Below are 25,406 nucleotides of genomic sequence, written 5' to 3' on the forward strand. Positions count from 1 at the left end.
TTGAACAATTCACATGATCAAATGCTTGGTTTCTCTAAAGGATCCAAAATATGACTTGGTTTTCAAATCGGATGCTACACTGAGCTTGGTTTATCAAGTTTCCTTTTTTTATTATCCATATACATTGCGTGATACGTAGAACAATTTTAAAGTTTTATTGTTTTTTTGTAGGGGAGTTGTGAGTCGTGAACTCGTCACAAAAGTCTTTACCGTAAATTAGGGGATAAATTTGATGTATAAAATAGTTTTTGACGTATAATTAAGTCATAAAATATTGCTGGAAAATCAAAGGAATAGTCATCGGATTGAATTGTTATTTTCTTTTGAGAATAAATAATTTTGTTATTTTCTTTCATTTTCAGCAACGGGGTGTGCTCTAATCTAACCATCTTTCTACTTCTCGATGCAAAAAAAAAAAAAGCATAGATCAGTTTCCATGGCTACACGGTCGATGATCATCGCCCTAGTTCTCGGAGTCACGGCAACTGTATTAACGACCACTGAATCAAGTTCTCAATCGTTCACTTCCATACAAATCTCCCAAACTGGCCTCGATTTCGCGAAGGACTTGCTCGTCTCCAAGGCCGTCTCTTCCTTAAGCCCTCTCGAGCTTCCCCAGATTCAGAAATCCCTAAAAATCCCCTTCTTGGGAAGCGTTCACATGGTTCTCTCGAACGTGACGATCCACGGCTTCGGAGTCGGGTCGTCGGTCGTGAAGCCCGGCGATTCGGGTGTCGCGATCGTCGCTTCCGAAACGACTTGTCGTTTGAGCATGGACTGGCATTACTCTTATACCACCTGGCTCTATCCCATTTCGGTGTCGGACCATGGAAATGCCTCTATAACGGTAACCAAAATTATCTTTTCAAGCAAAAAGCCGATGATGTCATTTTTCTGTATGTTATATGATCGTACTTGGTTGACTTTTTTCCAACGAAGATGGGTTGTGCTTCTGGGTAGATTGAAGGAATGGAAGTTGGGCTTACATTGGGTTTGGAGATCCAAGAAGGAAAGCCAAAGCTTTCCCTTGTGGACTGTGGGTCTATGGTCGAAGAAATCTCCATTAAATTAGACGGAGGAGCTTCTTGGCTTTATCAAGGGTAACCAAATTTTCGTTTCATATCTCTAATTTGGTGGCTTGTTCTTTGTTGCTCATATTGTACCTCATGGCTCACACTATGCACTCTAATTGGATTCTTACTAGCACTATGTGAATTGTGATTTACATCCAATTCCTTTGACTTTGGAGTTTTATAGCTAAAATAGCCGATTCAAATTAGTGGATTTGCAAAATAACAAAGGTTTGTCCAAAACTAGTGAAATAACCAAAATGTGCATTTCAATAATTTTTTTGAACCCTGTGATTCATTTTTTTAGAAGTGATAAATTGCTTATATAAACCGTCAAAAAAATGTCAAAAGTGATAACTTTGACTCTTTTGCTGAAAACTTGAAACTTTGCCTATTTTGCTGAAAAATTGAAACTTTGGATATTTTGTTAATCAATTAGTTTCAAATGGCTATTTTGTAAATAATTTTTCCTTGTTTTTGTTATATATTATCATTTTATCTGTGTTTTGAGATCTGGCCGTATATCTTTTCGTGTGTTAGGATGATCGATGTCTTTGAAGAACAAATAGTATCCGCGGTGGAAAATGCCATCACCAAGAATTTGGAAGAAGGGGTTTCGAAGCTTGATTTGCTTCTGCAAGGCCTTCCAGACGAAATTCCAGTGGATGACGAGGCTTCTCTCAACGTGACTTTCGTTAATGAGCCATTATTGACAAACTCTTCTATTGGTTTCGAGATCAATGGTCTGTTTTCCCCTAGGAAGATCGGCCCAGACCCTCCTAAACACGGCAAGAACTCACAGTCTTTGCTTTCCTTCACGAATCCCTCGAAAATGCTTGAGATTTCGCTGGATGATGCCGTGTTTAACTCAGCATCAACGCTGTACTTCAATGTAAGTTTACCCGATTGTTTTGGAAGTACATCTTGAATATTAGTCATCATGCTTAGAACATCTGGACTATTCTCTATTTTACTCATAGAAAGTTCTCATTTTTGGCCAGTCAGACTTTATGCAATGGAATGTTGATAAAATACCAGATCAATCTCTTTTAAACACCGCCGGATGGAGATTTGTTATTCCCCAACTATACAGAAAATACCCGAACGAGGATATGAATTTGAATATCTCTTTATCTTCAGCGCCAGTTATAGTGATCTCAGAGCATAAAATCGGATCGACCGTCTATGCAGACCTGACAATCGATGTTGTGCAAGCAGGTGAAATCATACCAGTCGCGTGTATCTCATTGGTAAGTTTATGCAACAAAAAACGTTAATTTTTTTTTCCAACCAACGATATGAAGAAACTTTGTCTCTTTCATCGCTGTGTATCAATTTCACCAGATCTCACCCTCAGCTACTGTGTTTCCGAGATTATCACATTTTTATCCCGGTGCTTTTAATTTGACTAACAGTTTATTTGATAAGGGTGTCTATAAGAGGCTAATCATGGGAATTTAGTATCGATCCACTATTACATTGTGGATTTAAAATTGCACAAGTTAAACTCTTCACGGAATTTGTGACTGTGTCTCAAGTATTGATTAAGTTTGATTTTTCATGCAGGTGATTCGTGGCTCTGGTTCGGCCAGAATCTCCGGCAATAACCTCGCTGGGAATGTGAAACTGGAAGATTTTGCAATGTCACTCAAATGGAGCAAAATTGGTAATCTACGTCTGTATTTGATCCAGGTGATTAACGTCTCGTTCTTTCTTTCACTTTATATTGATGTTCACTTTCCGATTTTGTACTGATTAAAAGTTTGATTTTGCTCGCATCGCAGCCTGTAATTTGGACCATTGTTCAAACTGCTTTCTTGCCATATGCCAACAAAATCCTAGGAAAAGGATTGCCTTTACCCATCTTTCAAGGTTTTACGCTGCAAAACGCTGAGCTCTTGTACTTCAACTCGAGAATCGCTGTCCGTGGAGATGTAAATTACACCGAATGAGATTTAGTGAATACTGTTTGAATTGCTTGTGGCTATATAAATGGCAACGGTCATCATTGGCTCTTTTGTACAGTGTCGCTCTTTGTATATGTGACTCAAAACCATTCATTCCATCACTTGGATGCGCAAAAGTGAATATGTTACTTTGTTATTGCAAGTGCCAATTAAATCTGTAAGTTACACTGTAATGTCACTCATTGGAAAGTACAGTGTTCCACTTTGAGCTCTCATAATTGTGAAGCGACGATAATCTTTTCTTATCTTAGCATGCAATATAAGCGGTCACAATCTTTTCCTTCATGCTTTTGTTAGCCTATCACGTTATTAATTTTTCAAATAACTTTGACATTACTCTAAATAGGGAAGGAAAAAAAAAAGTTTGGTCAAGAAGTAAAATCTGTTTATTACAAAATAATCATAAGCGATCATTATTTTTTTTTTTTGGCAATTTAAGAGAAATGACGTGTGATTTGTTTGAAACTTTATTTGACTACGAAGTTCGGTGCTGTGTTAGTTTAAAATCTTATATAGCAAGTAAAATTTTGTGTGGGCCTGGTTGTTCAAAAGGACGTAGGTCAAAAGGAGCCTCGTTTTTGGTGATCTAAAAAAATAAAACGAGTCTTCTTTTGACCTCGATTCATTTATAAGACTAGAGTTTATACAAAATTCAAACATAAGGGGTAGAAAATTTCAAGGCCAAGCAATTAATTTTTTTATTTTTTTATTTTTTTTTGCAATTTTTATTTTGAATTAATCTTATTGTTGTTGCTTATGTGTTTTAGATTGCAATTGCAATCATTTCATTTTTAGCCAAAATAGCCAACATGTTTTACATAAGTCATTTGTTTATATCTTTAAAAATTGTCAAACATAAACTAGATCTAAAATTACATGTTTAAAGTGGAATATTTGTAACTAATTATGCCACTTTAAACATGTGATTTTGGATTTAACCTATGTTTGATAATTTTTAGGGATATAACCAAATGGCTTATGTGACAATAATTAAGGTCTTATTTGCCATTATTTATTAACAAATTCGTCACTTTCTCTCCTATTTTTTTTCAAATAATTTTTTTGCATCAAAGCTTCAAAAATTCGTATCTTCTTCATACGAACTCGAAATTGAGTGATTTCATATACTACAAATTCATGGCGTCGAGATCTTCAAAAATAGACCCATTGTGTTTGATGAAAAATTATGTTTAATGTATCATATTTACGTTTCCATTTTTTTTTATAATTTCAAAAAATTTCATTTATTTCCATATTTAAGGTAGTAATGTGATTTTTCTACATCTATGGTATTAAACATGATTTTTCATCAAACACAATAGATCTATTTTTGAAGATCTCGGCGTCATGAATCCGTAGGATTTGGAATCACTCAATTTCGAGTTCATATGCGATAGATATGGTTTTTTAAAGTTTTTATGTAAAAAAAATGTAAGAAAAAATTAGAGAGAGAAACTGACGAATTTGTTAATAAATAAGAGCAAATCAGACCTTAATTATTGCCATATAAACCTGTTGGTTATTTCCCTAAAAATTGTGAAACGTATGCTAAAAACAAATTTCATAGTTACATTTTGACTATTTTGCTACACTGACATTTGTAACTAGACCACAATGTGATTTTGGATCTAGTTTATATTTGTCAATTTTTAGGGATATATCCAAATGGCTTATGTGGCAATAATTAAGATCTGATTTGCCCTTATTTATTAACAAATTCGTCACTTTCTCTCTCTTATTTTTTTTCAAATAATTTTTTTTGCATCAAAACTTAAAAAATTCGTATCTTTCTCATATGAACTCGAAATTGAGTGATTTCAGATCCTACAAATTCGTGGCGTTGAGATCTTCAAAAATAGACCCATTGTGTTTGACGAAAAATTATATTTATGTCGATAATTTCAAAAAATTTCAGTTATTTCCATATTTAAGATAATAACGTGATTTTTCTACATCTATGATACTAAACATGATATTTCATCAAATAAAATGGATCTATTTTTGAAGATCTTGGCGTCACGAATCCGTAGGATTTGGAGTCACTCAATTTCGAGTTCATATGAGATAGATATGGTTTTTTGAAATTTTTATGTAAAAAAAGTGTAGAAAAAGTATGAGAGAGAAAATGACGAATTTACTAATAAATAATGGCAAATCAAATCTTAATTATTGTCACATAAACCTATTGACTATTTCACTAAAAGTTGTGAAACGTAGGCTAAAAATTAATTTTATAGTTTCATTTTGACTATTTTGCTACACTGCGCTTAAAGTGCTTAAAGTGACTTAGTTAGTTACAAATCTCTATAGTTCTATAGTGAAAGTAAAATAATGTAAAATATCTGACCGTATATGCAAATAAGTATAGTTTGGAGTTTTGATCAAACAGTTAAATCTGAAGAAAAAAAAAAGTTAAATCTGTAAAGACAAGATTTATATGTTTCCCGTTGTGGCGGGTAAAAGTGAAACAAACAAAAAAAATTACGTAAATGAAATGACGAGAAGACCCACGTGACCTTTACTTCTTCGTTGGTCGCAGAAAAAAGATATTGCATTTCTGCGTATTTTCATTTCCGATTGGTGGAATATCGAAGAAACCGAAAATGGCGTTACAGGCTGGCGTTTCCTCTTCCAAGGTTCTCATCCTCGTCGGAGCAGGTCGCTCTTTTTTTTTTTTTTTTTTTTTTTTTTTTTTTTTCATGCCTGGCTCGTCGTAATCGTCGCCATAATCATAATCGAGAGAGATTCAATTCTCGCTTTCTATTTTTTTAAATTTTGTATTATTTGCTTAGATTGCTATAAAATATCAATGATGCTGTCTTTTTGCCTCTGTTTTTTTTAGAGTTCCCAAGTTTTTCTTTAGATGTATGATTATGATTCTTGATATCATTCCTTGACCTCTGATATTAAAGAAACAAAGGAAAGAGAATTATTTTTCGCCTAATTTTGAAGGCCTATGCTTTTTTCATTGTGAATCAGGTGTGACCGGTTCTATTGTTCTGAGAAGTGGGCGATTATCGGATATCATTTTGCAGCTTCAGGAATTACTTAGGAATGTAAACAACGCCGAGGTTTCGCACAATAAGTACGACACTGCACTTATCGCAGCTCAGGTATTATTGCCAATCATTTGATACTCATAAACTAGTATTTATTGAATTTCTAGGGATTTGAGAGAGAAATCGAATTTGGGATGATAAAGCTGTGATCTTGAATGATACAGAGTGAAGAAAATTCTTATTTGATTCCATTGAAAAGTGAACAAGACACTTATATACAGCTTTTGAACCAGACTAAACAACATACTAACTTTCTAAAGCACAAAAAACTGATAAACGACACACAAGAGAAAAACTGTACAAAAGAGGAAACAAACACAGATTATGCTCAGACTTTTCTAATGCTCCAATAGTATTTGATGTGAACTGTCTTATAGCTCGATCATGTAGTTGAGATTGATTTTAAAGCTGATATTGATTGACTTACAACCTTCAACGGGCTGGAATTAGATTAGAACTTCAATCCAAACTGATAAAAACGTTCATTTCACTTTGAGTCTCATTATAAGCTTGAAATAGATAACTAGTAGGAAGTGCAAGTCCCTTGATATTATAGCTACTTTCTTGGTATTTTTTTTTAGAAAAATCGTGTGAGTTTTGTGTTCTGAATCTCAGATTCGGCAATTGGCACAAGATATCAGAGAGTTAAGCGTTACTGGTCCTGTAACAATCTTCAATGGAAATTCTTCATCTGGTGGTATGTGCGTACTTTGAAGATCTGTCCTTTTTTTTTTCTTCAAAGTATTAAGTATTTATGTTCTGAACCAATCTTTCTAGCTTCATTTATTTGAAAATCTAAAAAAAAAAAAAATGAAATTGTAGAAAAAAACACAATGCCCTAGATACACTTAGCTTCACTTTGGTGCATATGGAGCCAGAGGAATATGCTGTTGTTTTTAATTTTAAAGTTTTTATTACTATGTTGCTTGACAAGTGTTTAGCAAATAATTTCCTTTTTATCTTTGTAGAGCTGTACCAGCACAAATAAATTAGGACTTTGTTCCATTTTATTTCTCATAGACTCTTAAGAAAAAAAAAAGTTCTTTTTTAATTCAAGGCTAGGCATCCTTGTAACTATATTGCATCGTTGCAGGGAGTTATGCTTCTTACATATTGCCAGCTGCCGCGGCTGGTGCAATTGGATACTGTTACATGTGGTGGAAGGTACAATATTTCCTTCTCTAGAAAAAAAAAAATTAATTTTTTTTCCGGCTCTTTGGCATCATTAACCCCTGAACTATTCGAGTAGTTGTACCTCGGCCCGTATTCTATTTTCTTGGCATTTTTAATCGCTCGATCCCACAACATTTGGGGAACTGGGGACACTAGCAATTGTCAAGTGGGTACATTTTTAATCCAAAGACCTGATCAGACCAGTAGATCAACACATCTTAGGTTTACATTTGGCTTCGTTAATACATTGTTATAGGGAGGCAAAGACCAAGGAAAAAAAATGTATGGGATAAGCTACTACCCAAGTAGATCAGGCGCTACTTTGGATACATTTTTAGAATGACTCAAATATTTTAATATATATTTGTTTGCTGATGAAGTTATGAACTCTTAACAAATCAGGGATGGTCACTTTCTGACGTGATGTTCGTTACGAAGCATAACATGGCAAATGCGGTTGCGACCGTGTCAAAACAGTTGGAGCATGTTCATGAAGCTGTAGCTGTAAGAAATCATAGCCAACCTCTTTTCTCTATGGAAATCCTCTCATACGCTGTTTTTCTCGATTCATTTTGCAGTCTACGAAAAGGCATCTGAGTAAGAGACTTGAAGGGTTGGATTGGAAGCTCGAAGAGCATAAGGAAATCACTAATCAAATTGCGAATGATGTATGAATGTTGTTCTCTATATTGTGTAGTTATTTTTTTCTTACCTCTGAGTCTCTAAAGCTATAGAAGATGTTTATGTGAATTGAAAGAAAAAAAGAATAATCTTTCTTGATCTGATATAAATAATTAAACAATATGACATAAGATGTAATCACAACTTGCTAGTGTATCCCTTCTCATTTACTGTAAAGTTTCCGTTTTTACCTGTCAATTAAATAAATGAGTACTGATCATATCAATCTTCCCCGTTGGATTTTACTTACAGGTTTATAAATTTTCTTGTGGACAGGTGAATGAAGTTAAATCAAGCCTTTCTCAAATTGGGTTTCACGTAGAAGAAATTCATCAAATGGTTGCAGGCTTGGTGCGTAATTTAATTGCTTTTATATTTTGTCATTGTTTTTTCTTTTTCTGAATAAAACAACTCTTTCGGTATTGAATAAAAAAACAGTACTTATTTGACCGAAAATCAGATCCATCGGACTAGGAAAACAAGTTTACTGATTAAATAACGGAAATAATTTAATCTGAGGATTAGAGTACAACTAATCCTACGCCTATTCCTATTCCTACTATACGTAAATACACTAGCTCACTAAATATCGGTTAACATGGTGAAATGTAAAGACACTTATTTTATGCTTGTTTAACTGGCAGGAAGGACAAATTGAACTTCTTGAGAGCAAACAGGTTTTTTCTCCCTTCAATTTTTGTTTTCCATATCTCTTTAAATACCGATGTCTTACATAGTTCTTATGCAAAAAACATCATTCAGGATATGACTAACTCGGGCCTTTGGTACTTATGCCAAGCAGCCGAAGGCTTCAAAGATGCGCTCGATGCTAAACCCTCTAAGGTTTGATTTGTATAATTTTCTATCTCAGTCAGTCTTTGATTTATAAGCATTAGTGATGCTTTTGATCTTTTAGTTCTTGTTCATGATTATTTTTCTTTATCATCCGTATTCATCAGCATTGATGTTTTGTTAGGATATCTCTTCGAAGTTGATGAATCATTCAACAATTAAATTCGAGGATAAATCACTCAAGGTACGTTAGACCGTTAAGTTTTTTTTTGTATATAGCCTGCAATATCATTTCAGTAATGACATTATCCAATTTTAATGCCGAGTTTAGGGACTTCAATTCATTACCAAAAATAAGGACTCTATAAGTGAAGCCAAAGATGCGAGCGAAGACAAGCTCGGGATCGTGCTCGAGGAAAAGGTTCAGAGGGCACAAACAAGAATACACAGATCATATCCAATTGGGATTTCTCTGACCAGAGATATTTTGGGTTCTGGCCTGAAATTTTGAAAATTCACGACGCTCGATTGATTCAGGAAGGACTGGAGAAGAATGCACAGGTCATATTTATTTTTCTGTAATTATTTTTCAGCTGTTTTGTTTTGACTTGCTCATTTGTTCTGATTGATGATTGTTTGTAATTTTGTATTACACAGCCAACAATTATTTGCTACCAAGACTTCAATATTTGTAAATGTAAAGAATAAAGCAACTACATATGATTCATTCGATGTTGTTGATGGGAGTAGTATGCAATAGTTTATAATCATATTTTTCCTGGTTCAAAGAACCAAACCATCATTTTTTTTTCGTTTTTATTTATTTATTTATATATTTACGGTAGATATGTACGATTGTTTAATGGTCTAATTTGTGTATTAATGTCGTTACCGTAATATATCTATGTTATGTACTTCCTTTTCCCAATACTAAAATTCAAATTGCTGTTACCGTAATAGAACCAGTTTTATAACCAATTTGGACAGGATAACTTGTTTTGAAACTGAAGAACAGGGTAACCATTTTTTTTATTGCTAAATAGGTACAAAGTTCTATGAAAATCAACAGGTATAATCCAGATAACTGATACTGATTTTTTTTTTCTAATTGCTAAACTTGCATGAAAATAAACTCATTTCAACAGGATAACCGGTTCTAAAACTGGATAACCGCTTTTTTGAATAACCAGTTTCAAGAACTATATTGATCATTTAGATTCGGCTAACCGAATTTTGATTTTAGACCAGTTCGTTCTGGTTATTGGTCCAAATAATTAAAAACCATGGAAGCTTTAATATCAATAAATTGTTCAACACCACAAACAACTATAATTACATCAAGTATTACAAACACTAGATTCCAACAAATACATCAGGTGGGTTTTGACAGAATCTTCACCTTGGCATAGCCTCTCGTGCGAGCTTTTCTCCTCGGGACCGTCTTCGTGCTCACACTCACTCTGAACCCGTCTCCTTCGTTCGCCGAGAAAGAGACAGACACGTCGTTCGACCCGCAGCTCTCTTTCTCGACACCTGTCGAGGACAGGACGTCGAAGATCGACGACCTCTGGTTTTTTTGAGTTTGCTCCGGCGACTTGTTGGCGAAGCAACAACTTTCGGCAGAAGAGCTCTCTGGAACCCGCGTGGCCATCCAGCGCTCGAGCCAGCTCCAGCCCATGCTCGCCTCTTTCACGTTCGACTTCGCTTCTTTTTTCTTAGAGCACACTCTAAGCTGCCAAGAAAAAGAAAAGAAAAAAAAAAAAATTGGATACTAAGTCCGTTTCTCAACGTGTACTAAAGTCAATAATTACAGTTTTATAGAGAGAGAGAGAGAGAGATACTTGTTGCGAAAAAGCATAAGCGAGCGCTCTCTCACGCCTCGTGGTTGCTTCTTGTCTGCTTTGAATTCTCATTCTCGATATGTTACTGCTAACCGTGCTGTCGTCCCAATCTTCCTGTGATGGGACAATCTATCAAACTCTTCTTCATATGATACACTTAATTATGTAATTGTAACTTAAGTGTTTTCATCATTATGGAATTAATCTTATAGAAGGGAGAGAGAGAAAGGAAAAAGGAAAGGAAAGAAAGTGAAAGAGAGATCATTTTGAGCTGTCACTTTTTTTCTTTTCTTTTTTTCTTTTTTTTCTTTTTTTTTTTTCTTTTCTATTCAGTGGTCCTTCCATGAAATATCTTTATGTGGAGTGTGAATTACATGGCCTACAATAAGGCTTCTCGTACCAAGTTGGGTATGGGTAAAAGTAAAAGGAAGAAAAGGAAAAAAAAAGAAGAAGCAATTATATCTTCCCGGATGGTTAAAACTTAAAAGGCAATATCATCATAAGGCTCTCTACAAATACAATCATCCATAAGCTATTCAATTTTGAAAAAAAATTATATAGAATAGTCATTTGAACTAATGAAATTATTTGATTAACAAAATAGTCGATGTTTTAATTTTGTTACTGTGAAAGTCGCGTTGGTAATTTATATTGAACTCTATGCAAGCAATCTACCATTTTTGTAAATTTTTTTATTTCATTAATTTTAGGCAAACCCTAACTATTTTACAAATTCATCCGTTTCAATTGTCTATTTATCTAGAGCACAAAAAAGGCTTTACCTTAATAACTTGAGGTCTAAGTTTCTGATTGGTCCGGTGCTGAATAGCCATCCGTTCTTCTTCCACAGAGTTTCCCATTTGAACTTCGACCGATGTACCGAGCGACGACTCTCTATTCGGGCTTTCGTTTCGAACTATAAGCCCGGTTCCTTCTTCTAAACGCCTAGCCTGAACTCCATCATAAAAAAAGACGACAAGGTTACGAAAATAAAATAAAATAAAAACATGATTCGATGTTTAGCCAACTCTAGATAATTAGTCTTAATAAACGGGTGATTAAGTAACCAGAAAGCCTCTAAATGCTGACTGTATGATAATCGCGGCTCGCTCGTCTTTAACTCGTCTTTCGCGGGTAATTGAGTCCAAGTCTTGTTGCTCTTCCTCTTGGATTCGTTGTGTCACGGTTTCTTCCGAGAAATCGACAGAGCCCGAATTGTCCTCTTCTGGGACCGAATGAGGCTGTGTGGCCACCGAGTTATGCTCTGCAACGATTGAATTGAACTGAGTGATCGCCGTTGTAGCCTCGGAAGAGCTCTCGACCACCGAACCGTGATAATCCTCGTCTCTGAGGCTCGAGCTCAGTTCGTCGCCGCAGAGATATGATCTCACAGAATTCCACCTTCTCTTCTCAGTTCTTGCCTGACAAAACTTGATATGATCATTATTATTGAGAAAGTTCCATTAAAATAGTTATAATAATAATAAATAGCTCACATGATTGTCATGACTTCCGAGAGACCTGCTCTTTGAGAAGACGCTCTTCACTAACCCGCCAGTGATACCCATTTCATGTGATTGAGTCTTTAAAGGATTTTTTTTTTCTCAGCTAACTATAGAGTGAACCACAACCTGAAGTGTTCATGAGATTCCATATATGATATTTATATCGTTTTCTCCAAAAAGAAAAGTCTAAAATATATAATTAGAAATTCCAGTTGGTGGAAAAATCAAGTTATAAGATTTAATTAACTGGGAAGGCTGGCTCAGCTTTAGAGCTGGACAAGTACTTAAAAAAAATGACCAAACGCTAATAATAGAGTGAAAAGTGAAGATTAGATCGAAAGGATAGTTTTTGAGGACTGAATATTTTTTTTCTTTCTGGCTCCACTTTTTGCACATGGCTACTAGCACTGGATTGGCCTAGTGATAAAGTTTGCTTCCAATTGGGGTCATGGCTAATTCCTTTCGTGTTACTACTTCTTCATTGCATATATTACTTATTCTTGCAATAAAACTCTTGAAGTATGTTTGCCTACTTCCAATAAGCCAAAAATGGTGAACTTATCTGGTTAAGAACAGAAATATGTTTTTTTTTTCTTTCCTTTTTTTTTCTAACTTTTCGTTCTGTTTTTCGAAAATTGATTGTTTGTCACTAAGCAGTGAGAATAAGTGGTGGAAATTGCTATAGAATTGACTGAAATTATTTAAGACATTGGATTTTTTTACTAGGAAGATATCCAAAATTGATCATCACTTTCACTCTCTTGAACCACTCCTAGAATAGGTTAAAAGCACTCTTAAAATAATAATTTTGAGAAAAAGACACATTTTTTCATTTTTTGTGATTAGTCCTATTCATGTCCATTTCCATTTTTCGCTCCATGAATTAAAAGATGAGTGTTAGAAGTTTTTGATGCCTCAAGGATTCTCAGCTACTAGAGGAAAGAGCATTTCTCACACCATGACAGCAATACTTTCATACGCGACCATTTCGCTCAACCTATAAGCAACACGACAACCTTCTTTGGTACTCGAGATGCTATGCGCTCAAGTCCTTAACTCGTTTCGACTTTGATGTCAAGACCTTTAATGGAGAACAAGAATTACCATGGCTAACTAGTCCTTGCATGTTCATGTCAAGCTCAAGACCACCAATGTTACTGCCAAAGCAAGTTGAGACTATTTGTCATGCCGAGTCTTCTTTTATTAACCCTACTCTACTCGATGATCCCTTTGAATATTATATCAAGTTTTTTTTTTCTTCCAGGGAACACTATTATATCAATAAACAGTTAATTTTCATCATAGATAAAAACAAACTATGACCCAAGATACAAAAAACACAGATTGTCAGAGGAACAAAGATAACTCAGGAGCTGGAATGTAGGAGAGAATGCTTTCTCCGAACAGCTCGTATAGAGAGGTCAAGAGCTTCCCGGAATTCATCTCTTCCTTCCAAATCTGTGCAAGAACAGTTGGCGTTTTAATATATCGATCAGCGCCGACCGCTCTCCTTCTACTTCCCGTGCTCTGCGAAACAGTCTCTTTTGGGGTCTGTAAAGACGATGAAGACGGGCCCGCATTGCCGTCCACAGAGCTATTAGCTTTCGCGGCTGCTTCTTCGTGCGACTGAGACGGGGGCGAGTTTGACGATGCCATGGAATTCTGACCATCGATTTCCACTTTCTTGGGTAACGGCTCTAACTCCATGTTGTCCACAACTGCTTTTCGTTTTTCTATATGAATTTCAGAGCACATAATCGGGTCATACACTTGCACGAAATATTATCCAGCGGGACGATTGAGGAAATAAGAGAGCCTTACTTGGCGCTGTGGTAGAAACTCGTGCATTGGTTCTCCAGACACCATGTGGAGAAGGAGATTCCAAAGGTGGGAAGATCTTGAGCCTATCATAAAGGCAATGACCCGCAGCGTGCTGAAGAATGTATCACATCGCAAGTTTTATCACAATTTAGCTCATTAGAAAGAAAGAAAAAAGAAATTATAAATTATATCTGTATGAGGGGAATTCACCAGCAAGGCTCCATAAACACGCCAAGCTTCATATTGCTTCATCTCGTTCTTTTGCTTCACCTGAAGCATTTCTGGTTCTAGAAGTTTCAGGTATGGCTCAAGATTCGGAAGTATGAGAAGTTGAACCTACATGTGAAGTATAGGTAACATCTCTCAATCCCTTGAGCAAGAAATATGATGAAACTAAAATTTGCGTAGAAATGATTTAATAGTTTATAATTGAAGTACTTTCTGATCTAGAAAGCATAGTAGCAATGTTAAGGCGAGAATTTTAAAAATCCAATCAAGCGATATAAATCTGCAAATTGTAAACATCATCCATAAAACGCAAAATTTCAGAAATTGCAAATTGGATGAATTTGGAGAAAAATGTACAAAAACAGGTTGAAATATTCTGGAAGATTACCACAGGAGAATGATTCTCAACTTCATAATCAGGAAGAAAAAAAATACAAATTTAGGCAAGGAAAATGTGAAAGCCTTTTTTCTTCAAGTTGTGTTTCTGTAACTCGAGATCCCAATGAAGAGGTAGTATAAATCTGCCGAATTTAAGATCTCTGTAACGAATCTGCTGCAAAATAATTAATTATATATTTACCCGTACTCTTACTTCATTTTCTTCCCTTTTCCATCTTCTCAATGTGCTTTACTCTACTTTTACCTAAATTATCTTAATGCTGATCAATGCCAAAAGGAGCAAGTACATGCATTTCACAAAAAGAGTTTACTAATAGAAAAGTTCAGATAATAAAACAGAAACAATATCAACTTGGTTTATCAATCATATGAAATCATAATAATACCACATTAGGTCCCAAGGCTGCTAGCCCTTGAATTGCACCATAGTGTTGAGTCAATGCCCGCTTCGGGTCCAAAAATGCGTTCAGCAGAGTTTTTGTAAGACGCGTCTGAAGCGTGTTATAAACATGCCCAAATCTGCAAAAGATTAAAAACTTGACATGCCAATGTGAGAAAATACATACCCCTATAGAAAATATAAGGTTCAAAAGCTGCGTAAGAAAGGTTGGGTGGGTCAAAATGGACCATGTTTTAGATGCAATCTACGCCAATTGTTTCTTCAATAAACTTTTTCAATGACTTGAACCCAAAATTTCCTCTTTGGTATTGCACCACTGAGCAAACATTTCTTGTCAAAATATGTCAATTTGAATTAAAAAAAAAAAAAAAAAAACTCTCCGGATAGATTTACAATAACAAAACATGATATATAAGTCTGTCAATAGAAAAGATTATTGTTTAAAAAAAAGGTTTGTTGAATTATATGTAATTAGGCTTTTACAGCCATGTTAATAGAAAATATTTTTGTTTTAAAAAAAGGTTGTTGAATTATAAAAGGTCGGGGGTAATCCTATTACTTGATTCATAAGCACGATGTAACACTAATCCCTCAAATAAGATCTGGAAGTACAAATCAAAAGAACAAAGCACCTTCAATTTTTTTATTTTTTTTTCAATCTCCACGCTCCTTAACACCGAGTTTCAGGAGAAGGCACAAATTTAATTCAGCACTTGATTTTTTAAACAATGACCCCTACCTCAGTCAGACAAGCTTCCTATTAAATTTAACTAAAGTAGACACAATATTTGTTGAGGTTGAAGCTTTAATTCATTTTCCATCAGAGTTTCTTACCTCTTACATATTGTAGCAACCAGGTTAGCCGTGAAGTCTCTCAGTTCCCAATGGTTTTCTGCAAATCTATTTCCTAACCTTTTTGCAACAAGGCAAGTCACCACAGAGGGCATCAACTGATGTAACTGGAAAGGAGAATAAATATTCAGCTGTTTAATTGATAGGAAAGACACTCAATATTTTAAGCAAAAAAGAAAATAAAGAAAAACCATAACCAGAAAAGGAAGGCCAAAAGGGCACCTAGTGGGTCACAAAAGTTGGAGCCAGATACATTGAGACCAGTTGTTACATGAAAAACAAAATAAAATTCGTAGACATTATCAAATACAACATCAGAAATTCTATTTCAAATTACAACCAGCTAATGGAAAACGCTTAACAATGGATGAGGGTCAAGTAGGAAATGTTGATAAAGGATATTTTGCTATTGTTCTCTAATTCTGAACTTTAATAAATACACGATAGCAATCAACAATACTAATCTTTCAATATCTAAAACAATATCCTTTCTTTATAACTTTAAAGAACAAATTAGCAGAATGTTAGTTAGGACTGTTATCAATCCCAAATCTTGCAGTGATTATATAATAACAGGGAACATAACACCAACATAAGACATAGCAGTATCAATAAACCAAACCAAAAAGACCAAGAATTTAACTTACATAAGGCTCTATGTGTATATGAGGATTCTGAAGAAGACTTGAAACAACCCGCATCAAAGCAAAAAGAAGTCGATAGTCATTCAGGCCACGAGACACCTGAATAATGATACAAATTGATAGGGATATATTATCCTCTATTTTTTTTCCCCTTTCCTTTTAAATTTAGCAACATAATTATCACCTCATCAGCTATAAAGAGTGTGAAGTAAGGAACTAGTGGATGAAGTCCTGAGTCTGTCGCCAAACTCCCTAAAGCTTCTTTGAACAAAATAGAGTCCGACTTACTCACAACCAGCTCAGTAATTTTATCAAAATAGAGCTGCAAAGACTCAGGAAATGAGTTCATAGCATAAAAGACCAGTAATAAAAGCAAATAATAAAAAAGGGCTTGTTTCCGTTAGCTACCTGGAGTTCCCGTGACAAAACGTGCTTAACTGGTAACTTAATGTAAACAGGTGTATCATCCTTCTGTTCACTCTTTTTTACATCAGAAGGTGCTGAAATCACTAATGACAAGAACAAAACCAGACATTTACAGAGATTAGAGAGCCCAACTTCAGAGGCAAGCAATAGGAAGAGAAAATTGAAAAGAATCAACTAATTCATACTGCTAAGAGAAAATTTTGGATGGCATGTACAAAATGATGCGCCATAAAATTATCATTGTAAGTACACAATTTCTCAAAGAGCCTTAATACCCATAAAGTTACTCTCAACCTCAGCCATGATTTATGTGTTATAATCGCCTTGTGAGAAACAGTTCTTGCTGTTAACTTTTTATGATAGCCTTCAGACTCCATTGGTGAAAGTGATACATAGAAGATAAACAATCGGAGACCCATAACCCTCTCAAAACGCTCAGCCTTACACATAACTAATTCATCTCTCCCTCAAAGGTTATTTCTAACCTTGATTTATAGCTAACTAGTCCTTTGCAATGCTATCTAACCTTAACCAGTCCTTTTTCATCTAGCGTCCAAACACTTATACTGGGAGAGAGAGAGAGAGAGAGAGTCCAAACCTTCCACATGAGCATTCTCCGGAATCGCTGGTTGTACACCATCAATAGCAAGCCAATGACAAAACACCGCAGTGTCAAGAGGTGCTCTTGGTAATGGCGCCTCAATTACCTACATTTCATATACAGATTACAGAGCCATAAAAAAAAATAAAAAAATAAAAAAAAAGAGACGATGCACGAACACAATTTAAATGATAAAGGAAACTCCTTTAGAAAACCCTTACGTCTTTAAAATCGACATCTTTGTCATCAATGTAAAACAAATCTCGATGTCCAAGAGCTCGTTTGAACCGCAATTGACCGCCGCCGGGGGCGAAACCATAAATTGGCTGGTTCAGAAAATCACCAAAATAAGATATGTCTAATCATATTCATATGCAATGATCACATCTTGTAATTATTTTTCTTTCTATCTTTCGGTATCATAAGAAATTACGTTCATCACCTAAAACCGAAAAAATATACATTCAAATTGAAAATCTCACCTCGACATTTCTCAATTCTAGCGCGGCATCAACATCATGGATGGTCAATTTAGTTCTTCTCGAATGACGCATGCATTTGACAGCTTCCTATAGCCAAATGAGAATAGCATGATGAAATCATCGCCTCAAAAATTCAAGCTCCAATTAACACTCAAAAGCTCTAAATTTTTACATCACATGCTTCGTCAGGACACGCATTACGCAAGAACAGAACAAATGAATAGCATATATAGTGATTAGATAAAATGATTACGCTCTACACCAGAACTACAAAACCTACTAATAAATTGACAACAATTTCCTGACTGACTTACACAAATTCAACAACATGAACAAAAGAAAAAGAATTTGACAGATAAATAATTTCGAAAACAAGAAAAAAGGAATGGAAGAATGACCTGCATAATCTCGCGCAAGCGAAACTCAACATCAGGTGCGAGAGCGAGAGAGACATCGGAGGACAAATCGTTAATCCCAATGCTCTGAGCGATGACTTCAATATTCTCTTTAGGCACAATGCTCATTGCTTAACTGTTCAGGTTCTTATTCTTCTTTTACTCCAAAAAGCTTGCCCTTAGGTCCTCATTCCCTTTAACTTGAATGTTCAGACCATCTCAAATGTGTAATTCTCAGCTTTAGAGCTGTACCATAACGAAGATGAAACGGGAAAAGAAGACGATGAGACGAGAAAGCGAAGCTCAGCCGAGAGAGAAAGCGAGATGAGTGAGACCAGAGGGAGAAAATTGAGGCAGAATGAGCCCTTGCAATTAAGGGCTTCTTATCTTTTTCTAATACATTTATGTCCGTTTTTGTTTTGTAAAAATACACCTTCACTAAATATAAATTATATTTTATCCCTAGAAATAAGTTTACTCCATTGAATACTCGTTTAGTCCACAAATTTAGGTTCTATAGCCGTTTTAAAATGAAAATTGAGCACTCGAAAAGATATAAGATGTGGTGTAGATAAGAAAATAATACATCACTAAGAAAAGTGATGGAACTTATACGTGGCCCACCCGGATTCTGTCCTAGCACATCCGAGTCTCTGCACCGGCATTTGCTGAGTCACGACTCTGGTAGTGTCGATCCTGTCTATCTGTGCTCGACCATACACATTTTCTATGTACGACGACAGCACCTATAGAGCCTTGATTATGACGATGTCTCGTCCGTGGCTATTTTCCATCACGGCGAGGTCATGTCATGACGAGGACCTGTCTTGGCAAAATTTTGTCCTTGGCCACGTTTCGTCAGAACTAGGTCTCATCATCATGGATAGGTCATGTCAGGGTGAGGCCCCATCTTTAGCCAACTCATGTCACGACGAGGTCTCATCCTTAGCTATGTCTCATCACGCTGTTGGCCCTGTCATCAGCCAGGTCTTATCACGGCGAAGTTCCTGTAATGGAAAGGTCTTGTCCTTGTCCGGGTCTCGTCCTTGGACATGTATTGTCATGTCCATGCCTTGTCTTTGAGTCTCATCCTTGGACGGGTATTGTCATGTCCAGGTCTCGTCACCTCATTGTGACGGGACCTCGCCATGACAAAAAAAAACTTGGAAGCAGACAAGACCTGACCAATGCTGAGTTTCACCGTGACATGACTTGGCCGAGGACAGATCTTTATTGTGATGGGACATGCCTGTGATGAAACCTACCCAAGGTCGGGGCCTCTCCATGACGACTAAGAATATTCTTAGCCTTCATTACTTATTGCATTTGAGCTTTTATGTAACTAATAAGTAATGGGTCTTTGATATATAGACATCATGTGCTTCTATTTTTGTGATGGGTAGAAATAGAAAATCCACTATATCTAGTTGTTGCCTATAAATGCAACGGGTGTTTAAGTCACACGTAAGTTGTCACTTTTGATATCACATAGTCAGATCTAAATAAAAGATAGATAAATGGGCTCTATTTGATATACGTGTTTATCCGAAAGACCAACTATCAGAAATTCATAAAGCACGCTTCAACTATTTGTTTATGATTTCTTATTAAGTATTCAACATGATTCGTTCTTGGAATTAGGTGATGATTTTCAATCTTTTCCGATTTCGATTGTGCTTTCAAAGCTCGACTCTTACAAGATTAAAGCATCTTGTGAGCTTCAGGTCAAGGTGAAAATAATCATAATTAATTAAGTACGTAAGATTTAAAAATAACAATAGTAAAATTAATTTAAAAAAATATCGCTGCATCTATTTGGTTGTACTAGAAAAATGGCATTAAATGTTTTTATTTTTAAAGTACTAAACTTTTATGTCATTTTTATATTTTTCTCATAATAATATCTTACATTTATACATGATTTTATATTAATTAACAAAATATTGATTTAACAACAAATATATAACGAGGCATAAAATTTATTGCTAAGAAAAATGGGTAACCGTTCCAAATTTCGTGAAATCACATATATTTTCATGTTTAACAACTCATGTGATAATGTGGCATGGATTTGGAAACAAAAAGAGAATAGGATATAGATGTCTATCGCTAAAAAAAATAATGAGATAATTCAGTATATTTCCCAATTTAAGGGTCATATATGGCTACTGACAAAAAAAAACACTATCTCGTATATAGGAAATATTCATAAACAAAAATGTCAAGAGACTCGTTCAAAATAAATCTTAGACTCATTAAAAAAAAAAAAAAAAAATCGGATAATTCTTTCGATAAATGTCAGATAAGGCATGGCATGCCACATATGGGCGAGACGTGGAAACCTTAAGCCGATGAATTTATTGATCTGTGCAGTGCTCAGTTGGATTCGCAGCCGCCCATACAAATCTGCGACAAAACAAAATGCATCAATATCTTGAATTATAAAAATACGAAACATGATTAATTTAATCTATATATGGCTATATGTATCTAATAAAAGATTATTCTACAGCTGCCAGGGGTCTACATTTATCATTTTCTCCAGTAAAATCATGTATAAGCTTCCAGCCAGTGTTTGTTTGTGTCGTGTGCACATATGATTCACTCAACCTTAGAATATGACGGTAAATATTATTTTCACCGTCACTATCAATTATTATTTTCAGTTTTCCAAAATGATAATAGGCAAATTAAAAATATTTCAATAAAAGCATAAACATTTTTTTTATTAATAAAAGGGAAAATAACACATTTATCCCCTGTGTTTTAGTGAAATGTCGAGTTTAACCCTCGATTTTCAAAAATGTCGAGTTCATACCCTCTGTTTAACTAAAATGACGAAATTATACCCCCTGTTTAACTAAAATGACGAAATTATACCATGAAATAGACAACAGTGTCACGAATATTCTTTTTATTGACTTTTCATTGACGTTGATTATAATATGTATATATAAACACCAATTATCTTTATTCATTCGTGCCATATATGTAATTTATTTAAAAACTAAAAAATAAACAACAGTCTCTTAATCGTGAAGAACACAGAAAGAGGCAAATGGGTAAACATCGATAGTTGATAGTCATCAAAATCGCATATTCGAACAGAGAATCCAGAATTTAGAGTTACAATTCGAACACGGAATGAAGTCATTTCTTAGGAGGTATGAGTTTTATTATTTAATTTCAATTTAAGGCTATTTTTATTTCAAAATTGAGAATTTGGAAGTTAGGGCACTGATTTAGATTTGATTTGGTTTTTCTTATATAAGAGTTAATATCAATGAAAGGGAGATTTGTCACGCTGTTATTCATTTCAGGGTATAATTTCGTCATTTTAGTTAAACAGAGGGTATGAACTCGACATTTTTGAAAACCGAGGGTTAAACTCGATATTTCACTAAAACACAGGGTATAAATGTGATATTTTCCCTAAAAAAGCATAAACATTAGTAATATTATATTTCTTTAGTAAGTGGTGTTATAAAAATAAGTCTTGAATGTGAGTCGAGTGTGAGGACGCTGAAAATAAGAACCTTGGAGGGCTTTTTTTTCTTTTTCTTTTTTTTTTTTCAAGATTTTCTGGCGTGCAAGTAAAATTATTTAATTTTTAGACTTGGGTTTATTTTCTTCATAAAACTCTTCAAATAGACTTTAATAACGTTACCTACATAACAAAAGATTGTATTTTAACAAACAATAAAAAAAAAATGTAATCTCCTAGCTAGCTCTTAGCTACATAACAAAATATTGTATTTAATTTCAATATTATGTATTCCTTGACCCTCCCAGTCTTAGCTACATGGCCTATAAATAGAAGGCAAGAATAACTCGTTATTCTCATCCGTCTTTCTTATACAAGGCACACACTTTTCTTAGTATTCATTTTCAAGGCCAAAGAAGTAATAATGAGTTCTAAGGCATTCATTTACCTTGGTCTTTTACTTGCACTCTTTCTTCTCATTTCATCAGAAGTGGCAGCTGGAGATCTCGCCGAGAAAAATGGTATAAAATCTATAGTACAATTAGTCATTTCTATATATATATATATATATATATATATATATATATATATATATATATATATATATATTTTTCTTCTCGTCAACATTTTCTACTTTTTTTTCGAAACAATGTTGCATCTCTCACTCTCGGATGTGAGGTATTAGTATTTACTATATTGTCTGGTAATTTTGCTGCCAGATTTTCTTTATTCATACATTTTAACCAGTGCTAGCTTAGATTAGTAATAAAGAGAGGATTTAGACACAACTGTCCTATTTTTTGAGCGATAGACATTTGTATCTCGTTTCAAATTAACATTCTATAATGTGTGAGTATATATAAATGTGGGATATTATTTAGAAAAATATGAAAATGACAGAACTAATGCCATTTTTATAATAAAAGAGCGGAAAAGTAGTTTGAGTTTGAGCCCATATGCATTTCTTTTTCGTGTGTATTTTCATTAGAGTATGTTGATAGTGCTTTTTTCTTTTTCCTTTTTAGTGTATTTTACTATCCCTTGCTCTCTTTTTTATTTATGTAACAAAATTCGAATTTGGCCTCTCACAATTTTTCGTACATTACAAAATTAAACTGAAATATTGTTAATCGCGTTTTTGGATTAGCACTAAGAACCGTCCGTAGTTCGATCTAGAGCCGGACCATATGACCGCACGTAGGTTGGATTTGGTGAAGTTATTCTCTTCTCGCCGTGTTTATGTTATTTGGATCTTCGGGTTTTCGAGTCCTTGAGTTTCCGGATCTTGGGATCTTTCGTATTCTTCGTTGAGTTATCGAGTCTTTGTTTCTTTGAGTTTTCAACCCTTTGAATCTTCCATGTTCTTCATGTTTCTCATGTGTTCGTGTTATTCATGTCCATCGTGTTCTTCGGATCTTCTAGTGTCCGGATCTTCGGATCTTCGCACTTTCACATAACCACAAGAAAACGTGAATCTAGAGGGACGCGGGGGGTTTTCCCTCGGCGCGTTCTCCGACGCTCAACATTAGTCGTGTTGTGTTGTGTTTTTGGTAAACGATTTGTACTTGTCTCTATGTTTTATAGAGAGAGAAAAGTGGTGGTGTGATTTTTGTAGAGTTTTGACAAGTTGAAAGAAACTTACCTTATGTTGTGAATGGATGAGGTATTTATAGGAGCCAAGGGGTTTGGTGAAAAGTACTTGATTGGGTGGTGGAGATGGCCGGGTGGTCTTGGCCGAGTGAAGACGGCCGGGTGGTCTTGGCCGAGTAAAGACGGCCGGGTGATCTTGACCGAGTGAAGACGGCCGGGTGATTTTGGCCGAGTGAAGATGGCCGGATGGTATTGGCCGAGTGAAGATGACCGGGTGATCTTGGCCGAGTGAAGATGACCGGGTGGTCTTGGCCGAGTGAAGATGGCCGGATGGTCTTGGTCGAGTGAAGATGATCGGGTGATCTTTGCTGAGTGAAGATGACCGGGTGGTCTTGGCCAAGTGAAGATGGCCGGAATCATTTTCTTTGGCCATCCGGTTGGTCATTTTCTTTGGCCGACCGGGTGGTCATGTTATGGCTTTGTCTTGAAAATTTGTCAAAGAGTCTAGCTCGAAAACATGCTTTGAGAGTCTCTTTTGAGAGCTTATTTGAGAGACATCTTATGAGTGTTGATCCGGAGTTTAGCGCGTGAGTTTGCTTGTGGGCTTGGGCCTTGTGTATGGGCTTGATATGTCATTTTTTGCTATCGGGGTGTTATTTATACTATGTGAAAATAACGACATAACAAATATTTATCTAAAATTCTTAAGATTTAATTTTTTGACTCTTCTTGAATTGGTTTTGACTTTTAGCCATACAATCGTAACATTTGAGCACCTATTTATTTTCTGCTCCGTCCCGTTTTTGTGTTTTTGCAGTGGATTCACACGGAGTGAATGATGCGAAATACGGGGGTAATAATGGCGGTCGCAATGATTACCCTGGCCGTGGAGGCGGTCGCAATGATTACCCGGGCCATGGAGGCGGTGGCCGTTACGACCCACCGCGTGGACGCAGGTGCTACCACGGTTGCTGCAGGGTCAACAGGTACCCTAATTTTTATTTAATTACATTATTTACTATTTTTTATTTTTACATTAATAATTTACAAATTAACCTCTCGTATGTTTCTTTTTTACATATTAATTCTCCGGATTTTTTTGGCTCTGTCTATGACAGGTAGTGGACTTTTGAAAATTATAATTTTTACCCTTAAAATTCTACTAATTTTTACATTTTTAGCTCAAATTTATATCTTTTTTTTTTCAAATTCGCCCCCTCTATATTTGTTTTTTATTTTTTTCAAATTTGCTTCCCTGACTGATAGGTACGGACCGGGATGCGATCGATGCTGCTCTTACGCCGGTGAAGCTGTGGATGCTCAGACCGAAACCAAACCTAAGAACTAATAACGACACGTTCATCCAAAGAAAGCAACATATCTCTGCACTCCATATTATATGTGTGTTGCTTATTCGGAGATCAGCTGTTTATGTTTTTGTTTAGTTTATTTCCTTCAAGTATGAATAAAGATCGTTGAGTGAGATATATGTCTGTAGGCATATATAGTGCTTATAGCGATCTATTGGTCTTGTGTTTTGAACTTCACATTTGATGAGTGAAAACGTGATTTGAGTTTTTTGTCTTTATGTTTCCTTACTTGCTCGGCAATTTTTATTCATAACGTCGATTTGGCTTTCAAACGTAAACAGTATCAGATTGCTGAAAAAAAATGTCATTAAAAAATTTACGATCTTACCTTGCAAACAGTCCTTTTTTTCTTCTTATTTTTTTTTCTTTTACCTTTAAGAATAAATGCAGGGAAATTTTAAAAATACTGATAATATTTGTTACTTAGAAAACGTCCACTGAATTTCTGTTGGAATTGTGCCCATGAAATAGGTTTTAGGAGGATTTATTGTTGCAATTTGTAACAAGTCTTTTATAATTTTATAAACTCAATAATACTTCAACAAAAAACTAGATACTACAATCACATCAAAATCCTAATAATAATCACAATAAAAGTCCGTTTTTAAACTCAAGTATTTCCTTTC

The 25,406-nt window shown here is 35.2% G+C and overlaps 5 protein-coding genes across 6 annotated transcripts; 3 read left to right on the forward strand and 2 right to left on the reverse strand.

Annotated features, from left to right (window-relative positions):
* The first annotated feature begins 362 nt into the window (after positions 1-362).
* LOC149406573 (lipid-binding serum glycoprotein family protein) lies at positions 363-3,282 on the forward strand. The gene is made up of 6 exons (XM_089607612.1): positions 363-847; positions 961-1,100; positions 1,611-1,962; positions 2,072-2,320; positions 2,637-2,762; positions 2,855-3,282. Exons 1-6 carry the CDS (start codon positions 404-406, stop codon positions 3,020-3,022), a joined length of 1,479 nt encoding a protein of 492 aa, XP_089463738.1. The 5' UTR covers positions 363-403; the 3' UTR covers positions 3,023-3,282.
* Positions 3,283-5,547: 2,265 nt separating this feature from the next.
* On the forward strand, positions 5,548-9,556 carry LOC149406574 (golgin family A protein (DUF1664)). The gene is made up of 11 exons (XM_089607627.1): positions 5,548-5,695; positions 6,017-6,150; positions 6,712-6,793; positions 7,190-7,260; positions 7,672-7,773; positions 7,848-7,937; positions 8,227-8,301; positions 8,595-8,627; positions 8,713-8,793; positions 8,927-8,986; positions 9,074-9,556. Exons 1-11 carry the CDS (start codon positions 5,641-5,643, stop codon positions 9,251-9,253), a joined length of 963 nt encoding a protein of 320 aa, XP_089463753.1. The 5' UTR covers positions 5,548-5,640; the 3' UTR covers positions 9,254-9,556.
* Positions 9,557-9,856: 300 nt separating this feature from the next.
* IQD33 (IQ-domain 33) lies at positions 9,857-12,353 on the reverse strand. Of its 2 annotated transcripts, none has more exons than XM_089607633.1 (5): positions 12,080-12,353; positions 11,651-12,013; positions 11,366-11,533; positions 10,584-10,697; positions 9,857-10,474 (listed from the first exon to the last, which is right to left on the reverse strand). In XM_089607633.1, exons 1-5 carry the CDS (start codon positions 12,149-12,151, stop codon positions 10,115-10,117), a joined length of 1,077 nt encoding a protein of 358 aa, XP_089463759.1. In that variant the 5' UTR covers positions 12,152-12,353; the 3' UTR covers positions 9,857-10,114. The 2 variants fall into 2 exon arrangements, with proteins under 2 accessions (XP_089463759.1, XP_089463764.1); XM_089607638.1 differs by having other exon boundaries at positions 9,859-10,474; positions 11,651-12,004; positions 12,080-12,352.
* Positions 12,354-13,323: 970 nt separating this feature from the next.
* On the reverse strand, positions 13,324-18,710 carry TAFII59 (TATA BOX ASSOCIATED FACTOR II 59). Its single transcript, XM_089607642.1, has 12 exons — positions 18,340-18,710; positions 17,942-18,028; positions 17,681-17,785; positions 17,457-17,565; positions 16,841-16,941; positions 16,617-16,754; positions 16,436-16,531; positions 15,771-15,895; positions 14,923-15,055; positions 14,120-14,245; positions 13,910-14,021; positions 13,324-13,821 (listed from the first exon to the last, which is right to left on the reverse strand). Exons 1-12 carry the CDS (start codon positions 18,463-18,465, stop codon positions 13,436-13,438), a joined length of 1,644 nt encoding a protein of 547 aa, XP_089463768.1. The 5' UTR covers positions 18,466-18,710; the 3' UTR covers positions 13,324-13,435.
* Positions 18,711-22,181: 3,471 nt separating this feature from the next.
* Positions 22,182-24,998, forward strand: LOC149406577 (glycine-rich protein-like). The gene is made up of 3 exons (XM_089627838.1): positions 22,182-22,341; positions 24,228-24,396; positions 24,677-24,998. Exons 1-3 carry the CDS (start codon positions 22,245-22,247, stop codon positions 24,756-24,758), a joined length of 348 nt encoding a protein of 115 aa, XP_089483964.1. The 5' UTR covers positions 22,182-22,244; the 3' UTR covers positions 24,759-24,998.
* The last annotated feature ends 408 nt before the right edge of the window (positions 24,999-25,406 follow it).

This window comes from Urtica dioica, chromosome 1 (assembly GCF_054948205.1).
Source record: "Urtica dioica subsp. dioica isolate 48M chromosome 1, U.dioica_male_clone48M_v1_H2, whole genome shotgun sequence".
Lineage (NCBI taxonomy): Eukaryota > Viridiplantae > Streptophyta > Magnoliopsida > Rosales > Urticaceae > Urtica > Urtica dioica.